Source organism: Chanodichthys erythropterus, chromosome 6 (assembly GCF_024489055.1).
Source record: "Chanodichthys erythropterus isolate Z2021 chromosome 6, ASM2448905v1, whole genome shotgun sequence".
In the NCBI taxonomy this organism is placed as follows: Eukaryota; Metazoa; Chordata; class Actinopteri; order Cypriniformes; family Xenocyprididae; genus Chanodichthys; species Chanodichthys erythropterus.
Window position 1 is genome coordinate 19,980,884 of NC_090226.1, and position 17,707 is coordinate 19,998,590.

The 17,707-nt window shown below is 37.0% G+C and overlaps 1 protein-coding gene across 5 annotated transcripts in view; it reads right to left on the reverse strand.

Moving 5' to 3' along the window:
- Positions 1–12,123: 12,123 nt before the first annotated feature.
- The window catches only part of ect2 (epithelial cell transforming 2), a 43,110-nt gene continuing 37,526 nt past the window's right edge, over positions 12,124–17,707 (reverse strand). For 3 of the 5 annotated variants that reach the window (XM_067387365.1, XM_067387368.1, XM_067387367.1), the window contains one exon: positions 12,125–12,958. In XM_067387365.1, the coding sequence (XP_067243466.1) occupies positions 12,869–12,958 (90 nt within the window). In that variant the 3' untranslated portion in view covers positions 12,125–12,868. Of the gene's footprint in view, positions 12,959–17,707 lie in introns of all 5 variants that reach the window. The other 2 variants (XM_067387364.1, XM_067387369.1) reach the window with 2 other exon arrangements.

Genomic DNA, 17,707 nt, shown 5'->3' on the forward strand with positions numbered 1-17,707 from the left:
TGATGGGCCTGTCCAGTGTCTTTAGGCAATTAGGAGCCCTTGGTAGAGTCCGTACAGCCCCTCCAGTGTTAGGGTCAGCAATTAGTGCGTATTCATTTCAATACATTAAAGGCATTCATCGAGTGGCGTGGGAAGGGAAGACATTTGCATTGCACACTATCGGCATGTTGTAGAGATTAATTACCGCCGCGTGTTTTCTAAATGGTAAACAGTTATTGTAATCCACTCTTGCATGTAAAATTAAGAGGAATTCACTGCACGGCAGCAGCACTATAAAGAGAATATGTGATGCTGTTTTCGGTGGTGTTTAGATTGTATAATGATGTTTCTGAACGCTGTGGATTTTGATAAAGCACGATAAATGTGTACTGATCCAATTTTGAAGTATTCCCATCCACAGCTTGAGAGGAAAGATTTTAAATTAAAAGGAGATGAGTTTTGCTCTTCTCGATTCTGCTACAAAATAACTGGTGCCCTGTGGTTCATATGGTAAGCTATTAGTTTTCTATAACTAGAATGCTGTCCAATTTTATGCAGGAAAACCGATGTGGGTCTCAACACACACAGGTGCTATAAAGACATTTTTCAAGGTTTTCAAGGTTTACATTAGTTGTTTTTAAATAACATTTAGCAAATGTCTTTTGGGTGCAGAATTTGGTCTTCTTGGAGAAGGTTGTGTTTAAAAAGCTTTCTTAATTTTTAAAGGAGCATGGTACTTTTGATAAATATCAGTCTGGCTTTAGATCACAGCACAGTACAGAGTCTGCATTGCTCGAAGTATTAAATGACTCACTGCTTGCTGTTGATTCCGGAAACTGTGCTGTTCTAATTTTGCTGGACCTCAGTGCGGCCTTCGACACTCTTCATCATGGCACCTTTTCAATTGTTTACAGATCATTGGGATCCAGGGTTGTGCTTTAAATTGGTTTGCTTCATATTTAAAAGATGGGACCTTTTCTGTGGAGCTTGGAAATTATTTGTCCTCTTGTGCATCAGTTTTGTATGGGGTTCCACAGGGCTCAATTTTGGGTCCAGTTTAATTTGCATTATACTTGCTCCCTTTGTATGCCATTTTTAGGAAATATAATATTTCATACCACTGTTATGCCAGTGTTACTTCCAAAGGGAATTTCTAGTTTACAGTGTTTATTTGATTGTTTGAGGGATGTTAAACATTGGATGTTAGCCAGTTTCCTTCAGTTAAGCGAACAAAGACAGAAGTCTTATTTTTTTGGACCCTCTGCTTCCACAGAGATGGTAAATTAGGACCTTTATCTGGTTGCCTTCGTACACATGCTAGAAATGTAGGTCACTTTTGATTCTGCATTGACATTTGCTAAAACAAATAACAACAAAGTTTCCACAAAAATATTAAGCAGCACAACTGTTTTCGACATTGAAAATAAAAGAAATGTTTCTTGAGCACCAAATCAGCATTTTGTAAATTCATGTGATTTCAGCTTTACCATTGCAGAAATACATCACATTTTAAAATATGTTAAAATACATAGTTTCTGTAGCAGTAGCTGAACAGCCAATCAGAATGATCAGATGGCCTGACTGACCGACGAGCTCCAACGCTGAATCGACGTGGCCGAAAAAAGCCGATGAGGACCAAATTCAGAATTCAATTCGAATTCAAATTCGGCTTGGTGTGTTCCGGGCTTTATTGATCCCAAACTTTTGAAATGTTTTTTTTCCATGTATTATCCAGCAGACAAAAACTGTACATCCAATCACTCTGTTGTTCCTTGTTATCATTCCTCCACTGTTAGTTGAACATCTTTTAAATGCCCTTTTTTTTTTTTTTTTTTAAATCATACAATACAATACATTTTTATTTAAATTTTATGTTTAAGCAAATTCATTAAGTGGCATCCATCTGAAGATAAAGCCTCTTATGTAATAGTGTTGCTATGCACCAAATATATTGATCCATTATGGGAGCTGTGCGGGTCAAACATAAATAACACGACTTAAGTGCTGTACTGACCAACTGGCATCCAGGACCACCACTATCCACTTTATATAATAACGAAAGAACAACAAACACAATTCAATAATAACTCCATATGCTAAAAAAATGATCTTTCAGAAGCATATTATGAAATCGTTAAACACCCTGTAGAGCTTCAGCAAGGTCTGAAACCAACCGCCTGCTGTTCTGAACGCTGCCCAGCTCCTGGAGCCATGGATCAAACTGCTAAACTACTGTATATGATGAATATTTACAGGAATAAGCTAGATGTGGGTGGGATGAGCGTGTGGAGAGAGTCGCAACATGAAAATACAGAACTTTAGTATACAAGTACTGTTTGACTAGCAAATATACAGTTGTCAGAGAGAAAGAAGATGAACTTGGCTGACAGATCCCGGTGTGGAAGGAGGTGCTGGTTTTGCTGTGATTTCAGTGGAATAAACTGTTTGCTCTGAGCCCAAGAGAGCATGCAGGTAAACATCTCTCCTGCCATGTTTTTTTTTCTTCTTCTTCTTTTTTTCTCTCTCTCAAGGAAGAAGTTGGGAGATCTTTCTGATCAAATAGAGTGAACACAGAAGTGCTGCTGTAGTTAGAACTTGGGGGACCGAAGAAGTATGATTTTCATTTTTTCATCTCTCTCTCCTTCTTTCCCCATCTCTCATTTCCAAGAGGAAAGGTAGAGACAGGTGTGAATCTGTCACTAGAGTGTGGAGTACAAAATCTGATCTGAGCCCATCTCATTCCAAACTATTCCACTATCAGAACAAACAGGGTTCTTCAGAAGAACTTCACGCTTTAAAGACGACACAAGTTTCGTGAAGGCTCTGTCTGGAAATAGGCTACTCTGTGTTCTCAAGCTGTCGTGAAACATTTAAAAGGGAATGGTTTAGCAGGAGACCATTCAACATCAAACCATCAGGCCACATTTAAACTATCAGACAGATTAAAGGAATGCAAAAAAGAAACTTGTCATTTTTTGTACTCGCCCCTCATGTCATCCAATACTCGTATGACTTTCTTTCTTCTTGTGGAATTTTAAAGGAGATATTTTGAAGAAAGTTCACCCAGTCAAGCTACAAAAGACAAAAATGCACTATACTTGAAAAGTATGTTCATATGAGTCTTGTGATGTTTTCTAAGTCCTCTGAAGTCATACAAATTCTTATTTATTCAAACTTCACACAACATTACTGGTCTGGAGACCACTTGCAAGAACCAATGGCATTTGATGTTTCACATCAAGATTTTAATGACTTGCGACTTAAGCAGTTTTTGTGGACTCGCTATAAAAAGTAATGCGCTCTATCTACTCAAAATTGTGGCAACAGATTACACTCAACATATAAAAAATGAGTCATAATTAATCAAATTAATTCTGTAAAAGTGAACCATTTAAAATGTGTAAAAATAGCAAACAACATTACAAAAACCACAAACTGACATAAAAAGCAAAGGGTCAAACTGCCCAACTAAATAAAACACTGATCACCATAATGGTGACACATATTGTTAATAAAATCAACATCAACATCTAAACCTCTGTTAATTCTTGTGTTTCTCTTTTCTTCAGTGATTCTGCTTGTTATCATCAGGTGTCTTCAATGTTGGCAAAAAAAAAAAAAAGTTTTTTAAATTAAAATTTTTGTTTACATTTTACTTGTTTTTAATGGTTGACATTTAAGGAATTAATTTGATTAATTCTAATTTAATTCCATTAGTTGAATTTAATTAATAATATTGCTTGTAATCTGTTGCCAACATTTCATGGAGTAGATAAAGCATATTACTTTTTACAGTAGGGCTGGGCGATATATCGCATGCAATTGTCACACGCATTTCGTCAGTAAAGTCGGTTCCCTGATTACCGCTAAATCGCCATCACCTGCTTTCAAATGGAGCGTCATTTAATAGACAGAACCGTAGTTCACTGATAAGCCACGCAATATCGCATTCATTATCGAAGGCGATTCATCTGCAATATGAACGTGATATTGCGTGGCTTGGTAAGTGAACTACGGTTCTGTCTATTAAATGACGGTCCATTATCACGATAAAAGATCAGTGCCTTAGCAGAAATCAGACTTAAGGCCATTCTGCATGAACTTGAATGAATGAATGTGATCAGGAGACAAAATTTTTGGTAGCTTTCATACCCCATACTGCAAGGTTATGATCAAAGCACGCACTGCTGAATTATGTAAGGGACTTTCCATTAAATCTGTGGAAAGGGTAATACTTCAGTTTTACAACGCGGTTGTAGTAAATTACGGGCACTGAATGAGATTTATTAAAGTCTTGACAAATATTAACTTATAAACCTTTTTACTGCAAAATCATAAAGTCTTTAAGTCTATAAAAAAACAAAATGCCACGCAAATAGAAAAATAGGAAGCTAACGGTTATATTCAACTCTCAAGCATTTAAAGCATAAAATACGGCAATATTTATGGTTATATAGAATATTAAAGTGTGGAATGCCTCTAATTAAGATTTTCATGATACCTGCAGCGTTTATGCCGCCGTGCAAACCATCAAAAAAGCTGTTTCATGTGTGACCTTTAGCTGGTACACTTCAGTAACTGCGCTTTGTAAAAGGGATGAGGTATTTGTAGCACTGAATAGATGAACAATTACAGCTTATTACGCCTCTCCTCAGCACGAACTATTGATCTTGTGCAATTTTATACTCAGAAATGCCTGCCTGCGGAAGATCATGGAAATTAGACTTTCTAATTATTTCCCCAAACAAAAGGGACGAGTTTGAATCCTCTGCTGGAGTTTCTTCACCAAGTCTTGAAGTGGCATCTTTGAAGACACCCACAGGAGATTCAGAACACATAAACAGGCGTCTCTGGGTAATCTGAAAGCAGGCGCAGGGTGGCAGTAATTTAAATTGTCTCAGACTGTGCCAGCACTGTCAATAACGGCGAATTATCAATGCTTTATGCCAAAAGAGTGGATGGAAATCGAGGTACAAAGGTTTTGTGCATGCATATCGCACATGACACGCAGTGAGCTGCCATAGCTAACTAGTAGCTGTCTGTACTCCGGATATCAAAAGGATTTATTTAACAGTCACTCTCCAGAGGCAGCGTGTTACATCTTTATAATCCTGACGGAATTTTCAAGGTTATGTTTTTAATGCTCGTTAGACGCAGAGGAAGATTCCGAAAATATATTTAATTGGACGCATTTATGAGGCGCGCTCTGATTTTGTCTCCCGGAGACTGAACAAACTCATTCTCTGAAATGAGAAGTGCTGTCTGAATTTCAGAAGAGAGCCGTTTCGGGCTACAGTCATTATCGCAGCCTTGTGAGAGTTAACGTGGTACGCGCTCATTTGGGAATAATCAGAGTCCTTTGAACGTAACGAACACTTCAACGGACAAAGCAGTTAGCAGAGAATGAACTGGTGGAGAAAAAGTAGAAGTGCATGAGGAATATGAGCGCAAATCAGAAGGAGAAAGAAAGATATTAGCGCCTCGGCCCAACCTAAAGCTGGTTTGGCTGGTTAGCATGGACCAGTTAGCCCCTGCTGTTAGATGCTAGCTAGTATCCGTCAGCAAAAAAACAATAACAAACAAAAATAACATAATTTGACCTTTTTATAACAAAGCAAGTTTTGTTTTTTAACTAGATTTTCATGAGATCCTGCATCAGCTAAACTTGAGATGAATAGGAATGCTAACAAATTATAACCATGTTTCTCATGCTAAGCGATAAGTCCCTACATTGCCCTTCAGTCTTTTTCCATTTCCACTAGAGACTCACCTGTGATGAGATCTTCAACAGGAAGCCTGGAGCTCATTGGGATACATCATCAATAAATCATTACAGTCTTTTTGTAGAGAAAACTTGTGGCATTCTAATGAGAGACTACACAATCCGCGGTCCTACTACAAACAACCCAACAGCTTCTTATAGCTATTTGTACTCGGCTTACAACAGCAGCTGTGTACTAATACATCATTTAGCTGCACATTTCTTCATTATTGATTCCAAGCAGCAAGCAAAGGAGAAGACAAAGGGACTGTAAGAACATTAGGAACTACCTTGCTTGTCTGATGTCCTAAACAAACCCCCTAAAAGAGTCCCACTGCCTTCCCAATCTCAGTGGATCTTAGAATTGTGATATCTTGGGAAAATGCCCTTTCACAGCAAGTCTCGCATGATTAAAAAGTATAATGTATTTGCAAACAATTCAATTTCATACCAAAACTGCCAAGTCTATTTCCAGAATAAATTGTTCAGTGTCCAAACAATATAATAGATATACAGACTATATAATATAATAGATATACGAATATAATAGATATACGACACCAATATAATAGATATACAGACACCAATCACACACAATCACACACACAAAATAATATACACACACACACATACATATATACAGTATCTCACAGAAGTGAGTACACCCCTCACATTTTTGTAAATATTTTATTATATCTTTTCATGTAACAACACTGAAGAAATGACACTTTGCTACAATGTAAAGTAATGAGTGTACAGCTTGTATAACAGTGTAAATTTGCTGTCCCCTCAAAATAACTCAACACACAGACATTAATGTCTACACCGCTGGCCACAAAAGTGAGTGCACCCCTAAGTGAAAATGTCCAAATTGGGCCCAATTAGCAATTTTCTCTCCCCGGTGTCATGTGACACATTAATGTTACAAGGTCTCAGGTGTGAATGGGGAGCAGGTGTGTTAAATTTGGTGTCATCACTCTCACTCTCTCATACTGTTCATTGGAAGTTCAACATGGCACCTCATGGCAAAGAACTCTCTTGAGGATCTGAAAAAAATAATTTTTGCTCTACATAAAGATGGCGTAGGCTATAAGAAGATTGCCAAGACCCTGAAACAGTTTGCTGAAGACAGCAGAATAAGGACATGGATTACTGGAACCATGTCTTGTGGTCTGGTGAGACCAAGATAAACTTATTTGGTTCAGACGGTGTCAAGCGTGTGTGGAAGCAACCAGGTGAGGTCCATGGTGAGGAACCAGGTGTCTTGCCTACAGTCAAGCATGGTGGTGGGAGTGTCATTGGGGAGCTACAGTTCATTGAGGGAACCATGAATGAGCAGAGCATGATCCCCTCCCTTCGGAGACTGGACCGCAGGACAGTATTTCAACATGATAACGTCCCTAAACACACCTCCAAGATGACCACTGCCTTGCTAAAGAAGCCGAGGGTAAAGGTGATGGACTGGCCAAGCATGTCTCCAGACCTAAACCCTATTGAGCATCTGTGGGGCATCCTCAAAGGGAAGGTGGAGGAGCGCAAGGTCTCTAACATCCACCAGCTCCGTGTTGTCGTCATGGAGGAGTGGAAGTGGACTCCAGTGGCAACCTGTGAAGCTCTGGTGAACTCAATGCCCAAGAGGGTTAAGGCAGTGCTGTAAAATAATGGTGGCCACACAAAATATTGACACTTTGGGCCCAATTTGGACATTTTCACTTAGGGGTGTACTCACTTTTGTGGCCAGCGGTTTAGACATTAATGGCTGTGGTGAGTTATTTTGAGGGGACAGCAAATTTACACTGTCATACAAGCTGTACACTCATTACTTTACATTGTAGCAAAGTGTCATTTCTTCAATGTTGTATATATGTATATATTTTGGCACAAGACACGAAAGAAAACTCAGTTCTACCCACTGTGTGAGAAGTTTCGTGCGCACACACATCCAAAACGCACGCCTGGAAAGCCGCATTTTAGACAGCTCACAAATACTGAATTGAGTTCTTTTTCTTTTAATCTAATTCACACAAAATTATATCAAAATGCCCCTTGATGAATATCCTTGTAAACTTAGTTATGTCTTAAATGAATACAAACAGTTGAGAAATAAAACACTTGTGTATCAGTATATTGGATCCGTGCAGCTCTCAAAGTGACAGCAGCCTAATATTCCTGCTGCGAAAAAAAACCCACACAAATCGCTCACTACTCTTAACTAAATAACTTTTGTAACTTTAATAAGGATTCATGTATATTTAATTTATACAATGAAGAATATATTTTACATTGGATTACTTTAATTCTGTACCTGAAAACTACTGCAAAACCTAACTGAAAAGCACTGTTTATTTTATGCATCTTTGTTCTGTTGTATTTATGTTAGCCTGTTGAATGTTAAATGGATCCAATCAATTTTCAACTGAAATTATTTGATGCAGCAATAAACTAGCTGATATACCTTAATGCATGCATTTTTGAATTTTACTCATTTAAAATGGCTAATTTTGAGATTTTAATGACAAGTTCAAATAAGAGAGCAAGTGACAAATATCGGTATCGGAACCAGCCAATAGTTGTTTGTTAAATTAAATTTAACATCATTATTTACTACATTTTAAACATTCACAGAAATTCAAAATGCTTTATTTTGACATCAGAAATAAGGTATCTGGTCTACTGCATTTCCTTGCTTTGAGAACATTTCTACAGTAAAGGATGGTAACCGGTATTAGAAGCAGGAAAAAAAAAAAAAAAGTGTTACAAAAAGTTTTAAAGGACCTTGAGTAAAACAGACCAGGAGAGAGACGAGAGTAAGGATTTGGGGAGATGTGTGAATGGTTCCTGTAGAGAAATAATTCATGAGATATTAAATCAATGCTTGGGATCTGCAGTATCTGTTGTATTTCACATTGCGAGAATAAAATCAAAGGAAATTAATCTGCGACAGTGCTTTACATGACTAAAAGAGCTCTGGTCATTGATAAGAAGTTCTTGTGATATTAATGGTACATTAAAAACACCAAGCATCACAATATTTACAGATACAAATAAAGTATGATGGAAATTCACAACCCAGTCCATCAAAGCAATCATTATTTGTAGCGCAACCTCTGTATTCAAATTTACACCCATGTGAAATGTGGTCAGAATCCGCCAGGATGTGGCTTCAGCAATCTGAAATGATCTTAGATTCATTTGCAACTTGCTTTTAGTTTCATCAAGTGCTGCCCGATTTGCTCAACAAAACTGCAGGTGTAAATGGACCCCAAGTTACAAGTTGCCAGAAGCAGCTATTCTACAACAACTGTTAGCGTTTTTCTGCTCTCTCTGTAGAGATAAGTGCGAAATGATGAAATTTTGACATAGGAGTTTGTATCAGACACATTTCATTTTGCCATATAAAATCATGCAAGTGAAGCTCCAGAGCCTTCGTTCCACCACTAGAATGATGCAACGTTTGCTCTGTATACACCCTGTTGGCCTTGTTAGCTTGTATCCTAAAGTCATCCTGTCTTAGCAGAGATATTAGAGCAAAAAAACTGTCTCGAATCTTGATGACCAGCAAAACAGTACAAGCTAATAACCCATTACAAATGCTATTTCATATCTTTGTTCACACCTCAGGTCCGGTCATCTTTACAGTATTAAACTCTCTTTCAAACTTGCTTTGAGGAGAGAGCCAAGCTTAGGGCAGTGACCTGGTCTCGTCTATGAAACACAACCAAGAACAAAGGGCCTATTCTCGCCTATCCGACGATAAATGAGAGGCATTCATTGGCTTTGAAGTGGAAAAGAGGCAAATATAAAAAGAAAATCAAGACCTCTGTTATCGTTTTTTTTTTTTTTTTTTATATTCTTGGCCTTTCTTTGCCTCAGGGCTCCAGTGTTAGCTCAGTATCCAGGATACTATTCAACATCTATGCCTTTAGTTAGGGGAAATGAAGGCAACGAAAAACTGTAGACAACGAAAACCTGTATTGTGCTTTGAAGGAGGAAAACACAAGCACAAGTATCCAGCAAAGGCCTCCTGGTGCAATAATGAGCACCCTGGAATGGCACAACAGATTTGCTTAAGACTGGACGGAGCTGCTTAAGCCTCTAAACCTATTGTTTAAGGGGTTGAAAAGGTGTCAACGGTATACTAAAGGTACACTGCATAATGATTAGTCTATTTGATGCTTTTGTAAACAGACTCAATGGTCCATTTCGGTCTTCATGAGTTTCTTTACAAGCCCATAAATAAAGCTGCAAGTGATGCCAATCGACTTTTTCTGTCGAACAGATGTTTGGCTGCATCACAGTTATGTTTGTGAACCTTCTGTTCATCTTCCAATGAGTCAAATCACACGTTTAAAGAACAAAAAGACATTCAGATGTGACACGCATCATCCAAAACGGCTCTCAAACAATCTGGGAATGGATCCAAAAATTTTGAACTATCATTTCTGTTGACTGCGATCCAAGCCTACACTATTTTTCTGGTAAACTATTGTTCAAAATAGTCATAGGGATTTGGATGGACATGAGGGAGAATAAATTAGTATATATTGGAAGAATATGCATTTTTGGGTTAACTATCAATAGAATATATATGACTTATTTTTTGGTTTTGGATAAGAGCTTCATTGGGGACAAAGACACTTGTAATGGGCCTACAGTATACTACGTTTTTTTATGTTCACACCACAGTATACGTAAATGTCATCAGCATAGTAGAGGAGCACAAGTGTGACTTTGTTTTAAGATCATTTAGCATTTTCTAATCATGTCCATGATTTTTTTTTTTCCCCAAGAACCTTGGGAGAAATCAGGTTTAGTCAGGGGACCAGTCCTCCTCTGGCCAAATGAAGCAACCTGGTGTGCTTTAATTCCAGACTGCATCACAAGTCAGAAGGCAGATTGTGGATTAGTACCATTCAAAATATTTAATCCAGTTCCAAAAATAGATGCCCATGTTGAGTGCGTGTGTGAAGGGGTTAAAGTGATAGTTCCTCCAAAAATGAAAATGATCCCATGATTTACTCACCCTCAAGCCATCCTAGGTGTATATGACTATCTTCTTTCAGATAAACACACTCAAAACTTAAAAAATATCCTTATTAGCCCTCTAAGGTTTATAATAATTGTGAATGGGGGGCCGCGTTCTGAAGTCGAAAATAATGCATCCATCCATAAAAAAAAACTAATCCATGCAACTCCATGTGGTTAATAAAGGCCTTCTGAAGCAAAGTGATGCGTTTTTGTAAGAACGCATTTTGTATGACGCAGGATGTAGGAGTATCGCAAGCTTAGATGTATCTCGCGGTTCAAGCAAATAGAGCTGTGCAACAAAGTCAAGCTCCTCTTCTCTTATATCGACATTTGTCTTTAAAAATGATCGTTTTAGACTTATAATCCGTGACCGGTGATTTGCTTTGCTTCATCCTCTGTGCCTCCGCATTCATCAGGTCAGGTCAAAGGATACTCTTCCGCCGCAAATCGACTTGTGCAGTTTTTTACGATTTTATGAATTTATAAAGCTTTAAATATGGATAATTTTTCTTACAAAAACGCATCACTTCGCTTCAAAAGACCTTTATTAACTCATTGGAGTCGTATGGATTACTTTTTTTTATGGATGGATACATTATTTTTGGCTTCAAAATGGAAGCCAGAAACCTCAACCGTTTGAAGGCCATTGAAGTCCACAATAAGGAGAATAATCCTGGAATGTTTTCATCAAAAACCTTAATTTCTTTTCAACTGATGAAACAGCTGAAACTTGACCAGACCAGAGACTTATCTTGAGAAAGAGGGCATAATAGGTGCCCTTTAACCCAACCTGCTGGGTTTGTCCATATTTAACCCAACTTGTGTTGTTTTTAACCCATCATTTTTTAGAGTGTGTAGTCAAGCTGACTATTTTAACAATGTCTTTAATACCTTTCTGGACCTTAAATGACGATAATTATGTTGCTTTCTATGGGGAATAAAAAAAAAAAACTTAATTTGTGTTATGAAGGCGAACAAAGGTCTTGCGGGTTTGAAACGACATGAGGGTGAGTAATTCATGATACAAATTTAATTTTGTGTAAACTATCCCTTTAAGGCCCAGGTATATTTAAGTTTCCGTGTTCCACGCAGTCTTGCGCACAAGTCTTTCAAAGAACTGAAGAGTGATTTGTGCCAATGACAAAAATTACATTATGCACAGTCCATCAGACTGATCGAAACAAATAAAATGGAAGTAAACTTTGTGCCTCAGTTTACAGTGCAAGACAGGAAAATGGATTGCAATGTAACATTTTCATTTGAGATCATCCCATTTCAAACATTATTCATAAAAATGTTTTTTAAACGTTTCAAAACAGACACAAAAACACGACGAAGGCTTTATGCTTCTTTTATTGATAAAGAATAAATGAAGTCACCTTCAAAAGTAGTCAAACCAATAACATAAAACAAGCCCACTCCAAACAAATCTGCAGTAGGCAAGGACATATGAATCCCATTTACAGACAAAAGTGAATTTTGATTTACACATGAAGTAAATGTTAGTGCTGATGTAAGTGCAGAGACTCCAAAAAGTTAGAGACAAACTGTTATTAGTATGACGATCACAAGTGGAAAAATACAATATTTACACATAAATAGAGACAGAAAGAAGGATTTACATAAACATTTATAGAAGTAATTCCGTAGAATAAATATGGCAGGCTGACCGCAATGACTCTTTTGACTTTCAGAAACCAATACCCCTGAATCAACGATAAAAATCACTTCTAAAAGTACAAGGCTGCATTACTGTGGTAGCTCAGTGCATTTCCTCTTAAATGCAATGACCAGATGACTATAGCTTTATAAAAGCTGAAAACTAGATTAGTTTAGATTATCTCATAAAACATTAAGAAATACTTTCAGTGGTTAATAATTGTGTGAAATCTCTACCCTAATAAAATAAAAACGTGTCATATAAATGTCTCTGTTAATTAAATGTGCCCAGACATCGCCATCAACAAGTCGTTCCTTCATTTGGTGGGTTTTGGACCTGTAAATTAAACCCAGGTGGGGGGCATGGGCCAGAGGCGCTGGGCGGACGTGGTACCATAGTGTGGAATTAACTACAATACTGTAGAGTGCAGGATGCAAAGTTCAGATCAGGTGAGTTGTGGATCTGCTGAAGGTATGGTACTTCCTCTCAAAGGCAGAGGAAAGGTTGATCATGGATGGGGAATGACCAGCCTGGAAAAAGAAAACGGAAAAGAAAAAATTTATTATAGCGATGAAAGGATCGTTTCAGTGTTATTCTGAGTTATTTCCATTCCTGTCTGTAATTGGTTTAAGACTCAAGAGTGCTGAATTGTACGTGGTGGATGTGTTAACCTTTGGTGCATTTTTATACTCAGGAGTGCTTGTTAAAGATTCAATGAAGGGTTTGAGTGAGCTGCAAGGCTTTTAGGGTACTAAAAAAAAAAAAAAAAGAAGGAGTGGGCGGTATGAAAAAAAAAAAAAAAGATTTTATAATCACACTATCGTTTTACAATGATAGTTAAAGTGTTATTTTAGTTTCCTCATTTTGTTTTGGAGTTTTTCCTTAGGTGCACATGCATCCAAGGTAAAAAAAAATAAAAAATAAAATAAAAGTTAAATTTTCACCTAATTTCTCAAAACATCCGAAAATGGTTCATTCGAAGATTCAGCCTCTAAAAACCACGAGCCTACTCTGCTCTGGTTGGTCAGATGGCCCAGTCTGTTGCGATTCGTCTAAAGCTTACAATGCGTGTCGGAAACGAAAGAAACCGCAGAAAACAGCGTCTTCTCGACATGTCGACAACACAAATCAAACTCTTCCAGGCCTTAGCTAGACCTACAGTGTTTGAGAGCAGGTCAAAGACGACGTTGTTTGCGGGCAGCCAATATTTTATAATTTGTTACATAGGTTTGTAACCAGACGTGAGACTGGAATTCCTGATGACTCGTTCTGGCAGTTAAGAACCGATTCATTTTAGGATACTAACTATGTGATGTGCACTTTGAAAACTTGGCAGATCTTTTACATTCACAAACTGCTATATTATGCACTGCATGAAAGGTAAAATTCGAAAAAGCTTAATAGGAGCGCTTTGAAATAGCTCGTACAATAAATACCCATTTACTAATGCCTATATTAGATAATCCAAATCCACATTTATTATGAATAAGCTTTTGGTTTGCATTCAAGTTGCAAAAAGAGAAAATCGAATGAAATTAATAATGTAAATCTGGCATTAGCATAAAAATGATTTCGCATTATGTAACGCGAGTTAAAAAATCCCCCAGAAGACTAAAAACAGTTAAACTAACATTATACAAACCGATAAATCTGACCCTAAATTCTGATTAGATGAGCCACAATCAAAAATGTTGTAGTGTAGTAGCTTTGAACAAGAATTGAAAGAGATTAAAGGGATAGTTCACCCAAAAATGAAAATTTGATGTTTATCTGCTTACCCCCAGGGCATCCAAGATGTAGTGGACTTTTTTTCTTCAGTCGAACGCAAATTATGATTTTTAACTGCAACCGCTGCCGTCTGTCAGTCAAATAATAGCAGTGATTGGGAACTTGAACAATAAGAGTCTAAAAAACTGTCATAGACAAATCCAAATTAAACCCAGCGGCTCGTGACGACACATTGATGTCCTAAGACACGAAACGATCGGTTTGTGCGAGAAACCGAACAGTATTTATATAATTTTTTACCTCTAATAAACCACTATGTCCAACTCCGTTCAACTTCCGGTTAGTGAGGTCTGATCGCGCTCTGACAACGGAAGTGATGTCTCGCGCTCATTGAAGTATATGGGCGAGACATCACTTCTGTCATCACAACGCGTTTTTTGACCTCACTAATAGGAAGCTGAACGAAGTTGGACATAGTGGTGTATTAGAGGTAAAAATTATATAAATAATGTTCGGTTTCTCGCACAAACCGATCGTTTCGTGTCTTAGGACATTAATGTGTCGTCACGAGCCGCAGGTTTTAATTTTGATTTGTCTAAGCAAGTTTTATTTACTGTTATAGTTGAAGTTCCCATCTACTGCTATTATTTGAATGACAGACGGCAGCGGTTGCAGTTAAAAATCATAATTTGCGTTCGACTGAAGAAAAAAAAGTCACCTACATCTTGGATGCACTGGGGGTAAGCAGATAAACATCAAATTTTCATTTTTGGGTGAACTATCCCTTTAAATGTTATATTGAATTTACACATTAACTGAATTCTAAAATACTCTGTCAAGCTCTGCAGTGTTGACATTTCCACAGTCACACAGATTCAGTGTTACTTTAACTGCCTTTTGATGAAAAATCAAGTCCTTTAAATTTAGTTATATTCAATATTTTGTCATTCAGTTTAGTCCGTTTTAAATTGGCATATAATTTGGCATCAAACATATGCTGATGAAAAAAAAAAAAAAAAAAAAAAAAAAAAAAATCAAATTATAACGGGCAAAATGTTAGAGGGTTAGTTCACCCAAAAATGAAAATTCTGTTATCATTTACTCACCCTCATGTCATTTCAAACCCGTAAAGGTGATTATACACAGGGCAACTTTTTGAGGAATGTTGCAGAGCAATGTTGCTTGGGCACTTTCCTATTGAGAATGAGCAACAAATTTCTATCTGGACACTTTAGATCGGTTGTGGCCATTTTTTTGAGATGCAAGCAGCTATCACATGACCGGCTTGGAGATTTCAGAAAAAAATTCAAACAAGATGGTGGCCTCTCAGAGGCATTGGAGTGAAGAAAAGTAGCGTGAACATATCTTTTTACACTGGTATGTTGTCATGTGTCAACCAAAAGCAGCGAATTTAATTTAATGCTTAAAATACCAACAGGTGTCCAATTTAATGTGCGTAAGCTGTAATTTAGCCATCAAATGTTTTCAGTTAAATAATAAAAAGACGCATTCTGTTTAATGTCTGTAGTGGTGTAGGCTGTAGGGCATATGGCACGTGAAAGTAGCTTTTGACATGATCAACACAGGTTCGAATCCATCTTTTGCCAAACTCGCTCTTCTTCCTTTTCCTATCACAAATCAGATCTGAAAAGCATTTATATTCAATAAAAACAAAGAAAATATTTGAAAAGTTGAAAAAGTGCCTAACAAGTAATAATAACAATGTATTTATTGGGTTGGCAATAGATTTGCTCCTCTCTGATTGGTTGCTGCCAACTGTCCGTTGCCCGGTGTCTCACCAGGTTGCCCGTTGACGGCAACACTGCCCAGCAGAATTGCTCAAAAAGTTGCCACGTGTATCATCACCTTAAGACTTTTCATCTTCAGATCACAAATGAATATATTTTTTAATGAAATCTAAGAGATTTCTGTCCCTCCATTGACAGTCTACTTTGACATTTCAAAAAGTTCATAAAGAGATTATAAAACTCATATGAATTGAGCGGTTTTTTTTTTCTTAAGAGAATCACTTCATATGATGAACCGATTGAATTCAGGCTTTTATTTCACATAAACATTCATCAATGCACACATCAGTTGAAGCAATGGAAGCTCAAGCATGCTTTTTTTTCTCATTTGAGAACCAACGAGGTTCATTTTTGTGTGCTACGCAGCACGTTTGAGCTTCTGCAAGAAGAAAAAAAAAGGTTTGTTCTCCTGCATCAAGCAGGTTCGGTTGAGCTTCTGTTTATGTTCTCGATCAATGTTTGACACTTCAAAAAGTTCATAAAAAGATTGTAAAAGTGGTAGTTGCTTAGTCAATGGAGGGACAGAAATCTCTCAGATTTTATTAAAAAATATCTTCATTTGTGTTCTGAAAATTAACGAAATTCTTACAGGTTTGGAATGGCATGAAGGTGTGTAGATGACAATTTTCATTTTTGGGTGAACTAACCATTTAAAAAATATAGAACCATTAAAGTATACAAAATATAAATAAAAATATACAAATAAGGTCTCTCTCTCCCTCTCTATTATGTGTGTGCACATATATACAGTCAAACCAAAAATTATTCAGACACTAGATATATATAGTGGGTGCAGGCAACTATAATTCATGTAAGGATAGCAAAATAAAGTATACTGTGATATATTATACCTAAAAATTATTCATACAGTGGACTACCAGTAAAACTGAAAAAATTTGGGACCAAAAATTATTCAGACACTTTGACCTGACCATGTTTTGCTTAAGTATTATCTGACATAAGATTATTTTTTTCTGACAGTTTAACTCTGAGATCTTGTCATATTTTATTACCATTTATTTTTTAAACTACAGTAAATAAACTAATAATGAATGAAATGTTCAAGGTGTGTGAATACATTTTGGCTTGACATACATATTATATAGAGCTTTAAGGTACATTAGATTTTCACCAATTGTATATATTTTTAGATTTTCATCAATAATATATATTTAATTAACAGTATAATTGTCATCTAGTATTCATTATCAAAACTCCTTGTCAAATAACATTTTTATCTGTAATTTTGTTGATGAGATTAACAGTTCACAGTATATTCACCATCACACCGCCCAGCCCTACTGAATCCTACAACAGCTCACCTTCATCAACTGAGGATAGGAAATAAATGTACATTAGGAACTAAACATTAAATATATGCCAGTGTTATGCCTTTTTTAAGTGTTCTAGCAGAAGCCAGAGGTTCACAGGTTTTTGTAAGAGTTTATTCAAGAGGGGTGAGAAGAGGCGAGAGGAGAAATCCGTGTTAATGATATTGGCTTTACAAGCTCGCTGAGGTAAGAATGCACACGGTTGACCCTAGTTAAGTGTTCACCCTTCAGAACCAACAGTGTTACCCAAAGGAATAACCTACATGCAGAGGATAATGCCATTTTCTCTTCTTTAAACAGATATGTGAGGGTGAAAAAGAGGTTAGAAAACCACAAACCCAATTTATTTTGCTTTACTCTTAATGAGCCCACAGATGTAACAAGCACCAGGCTGCTTTCACACACGCACACG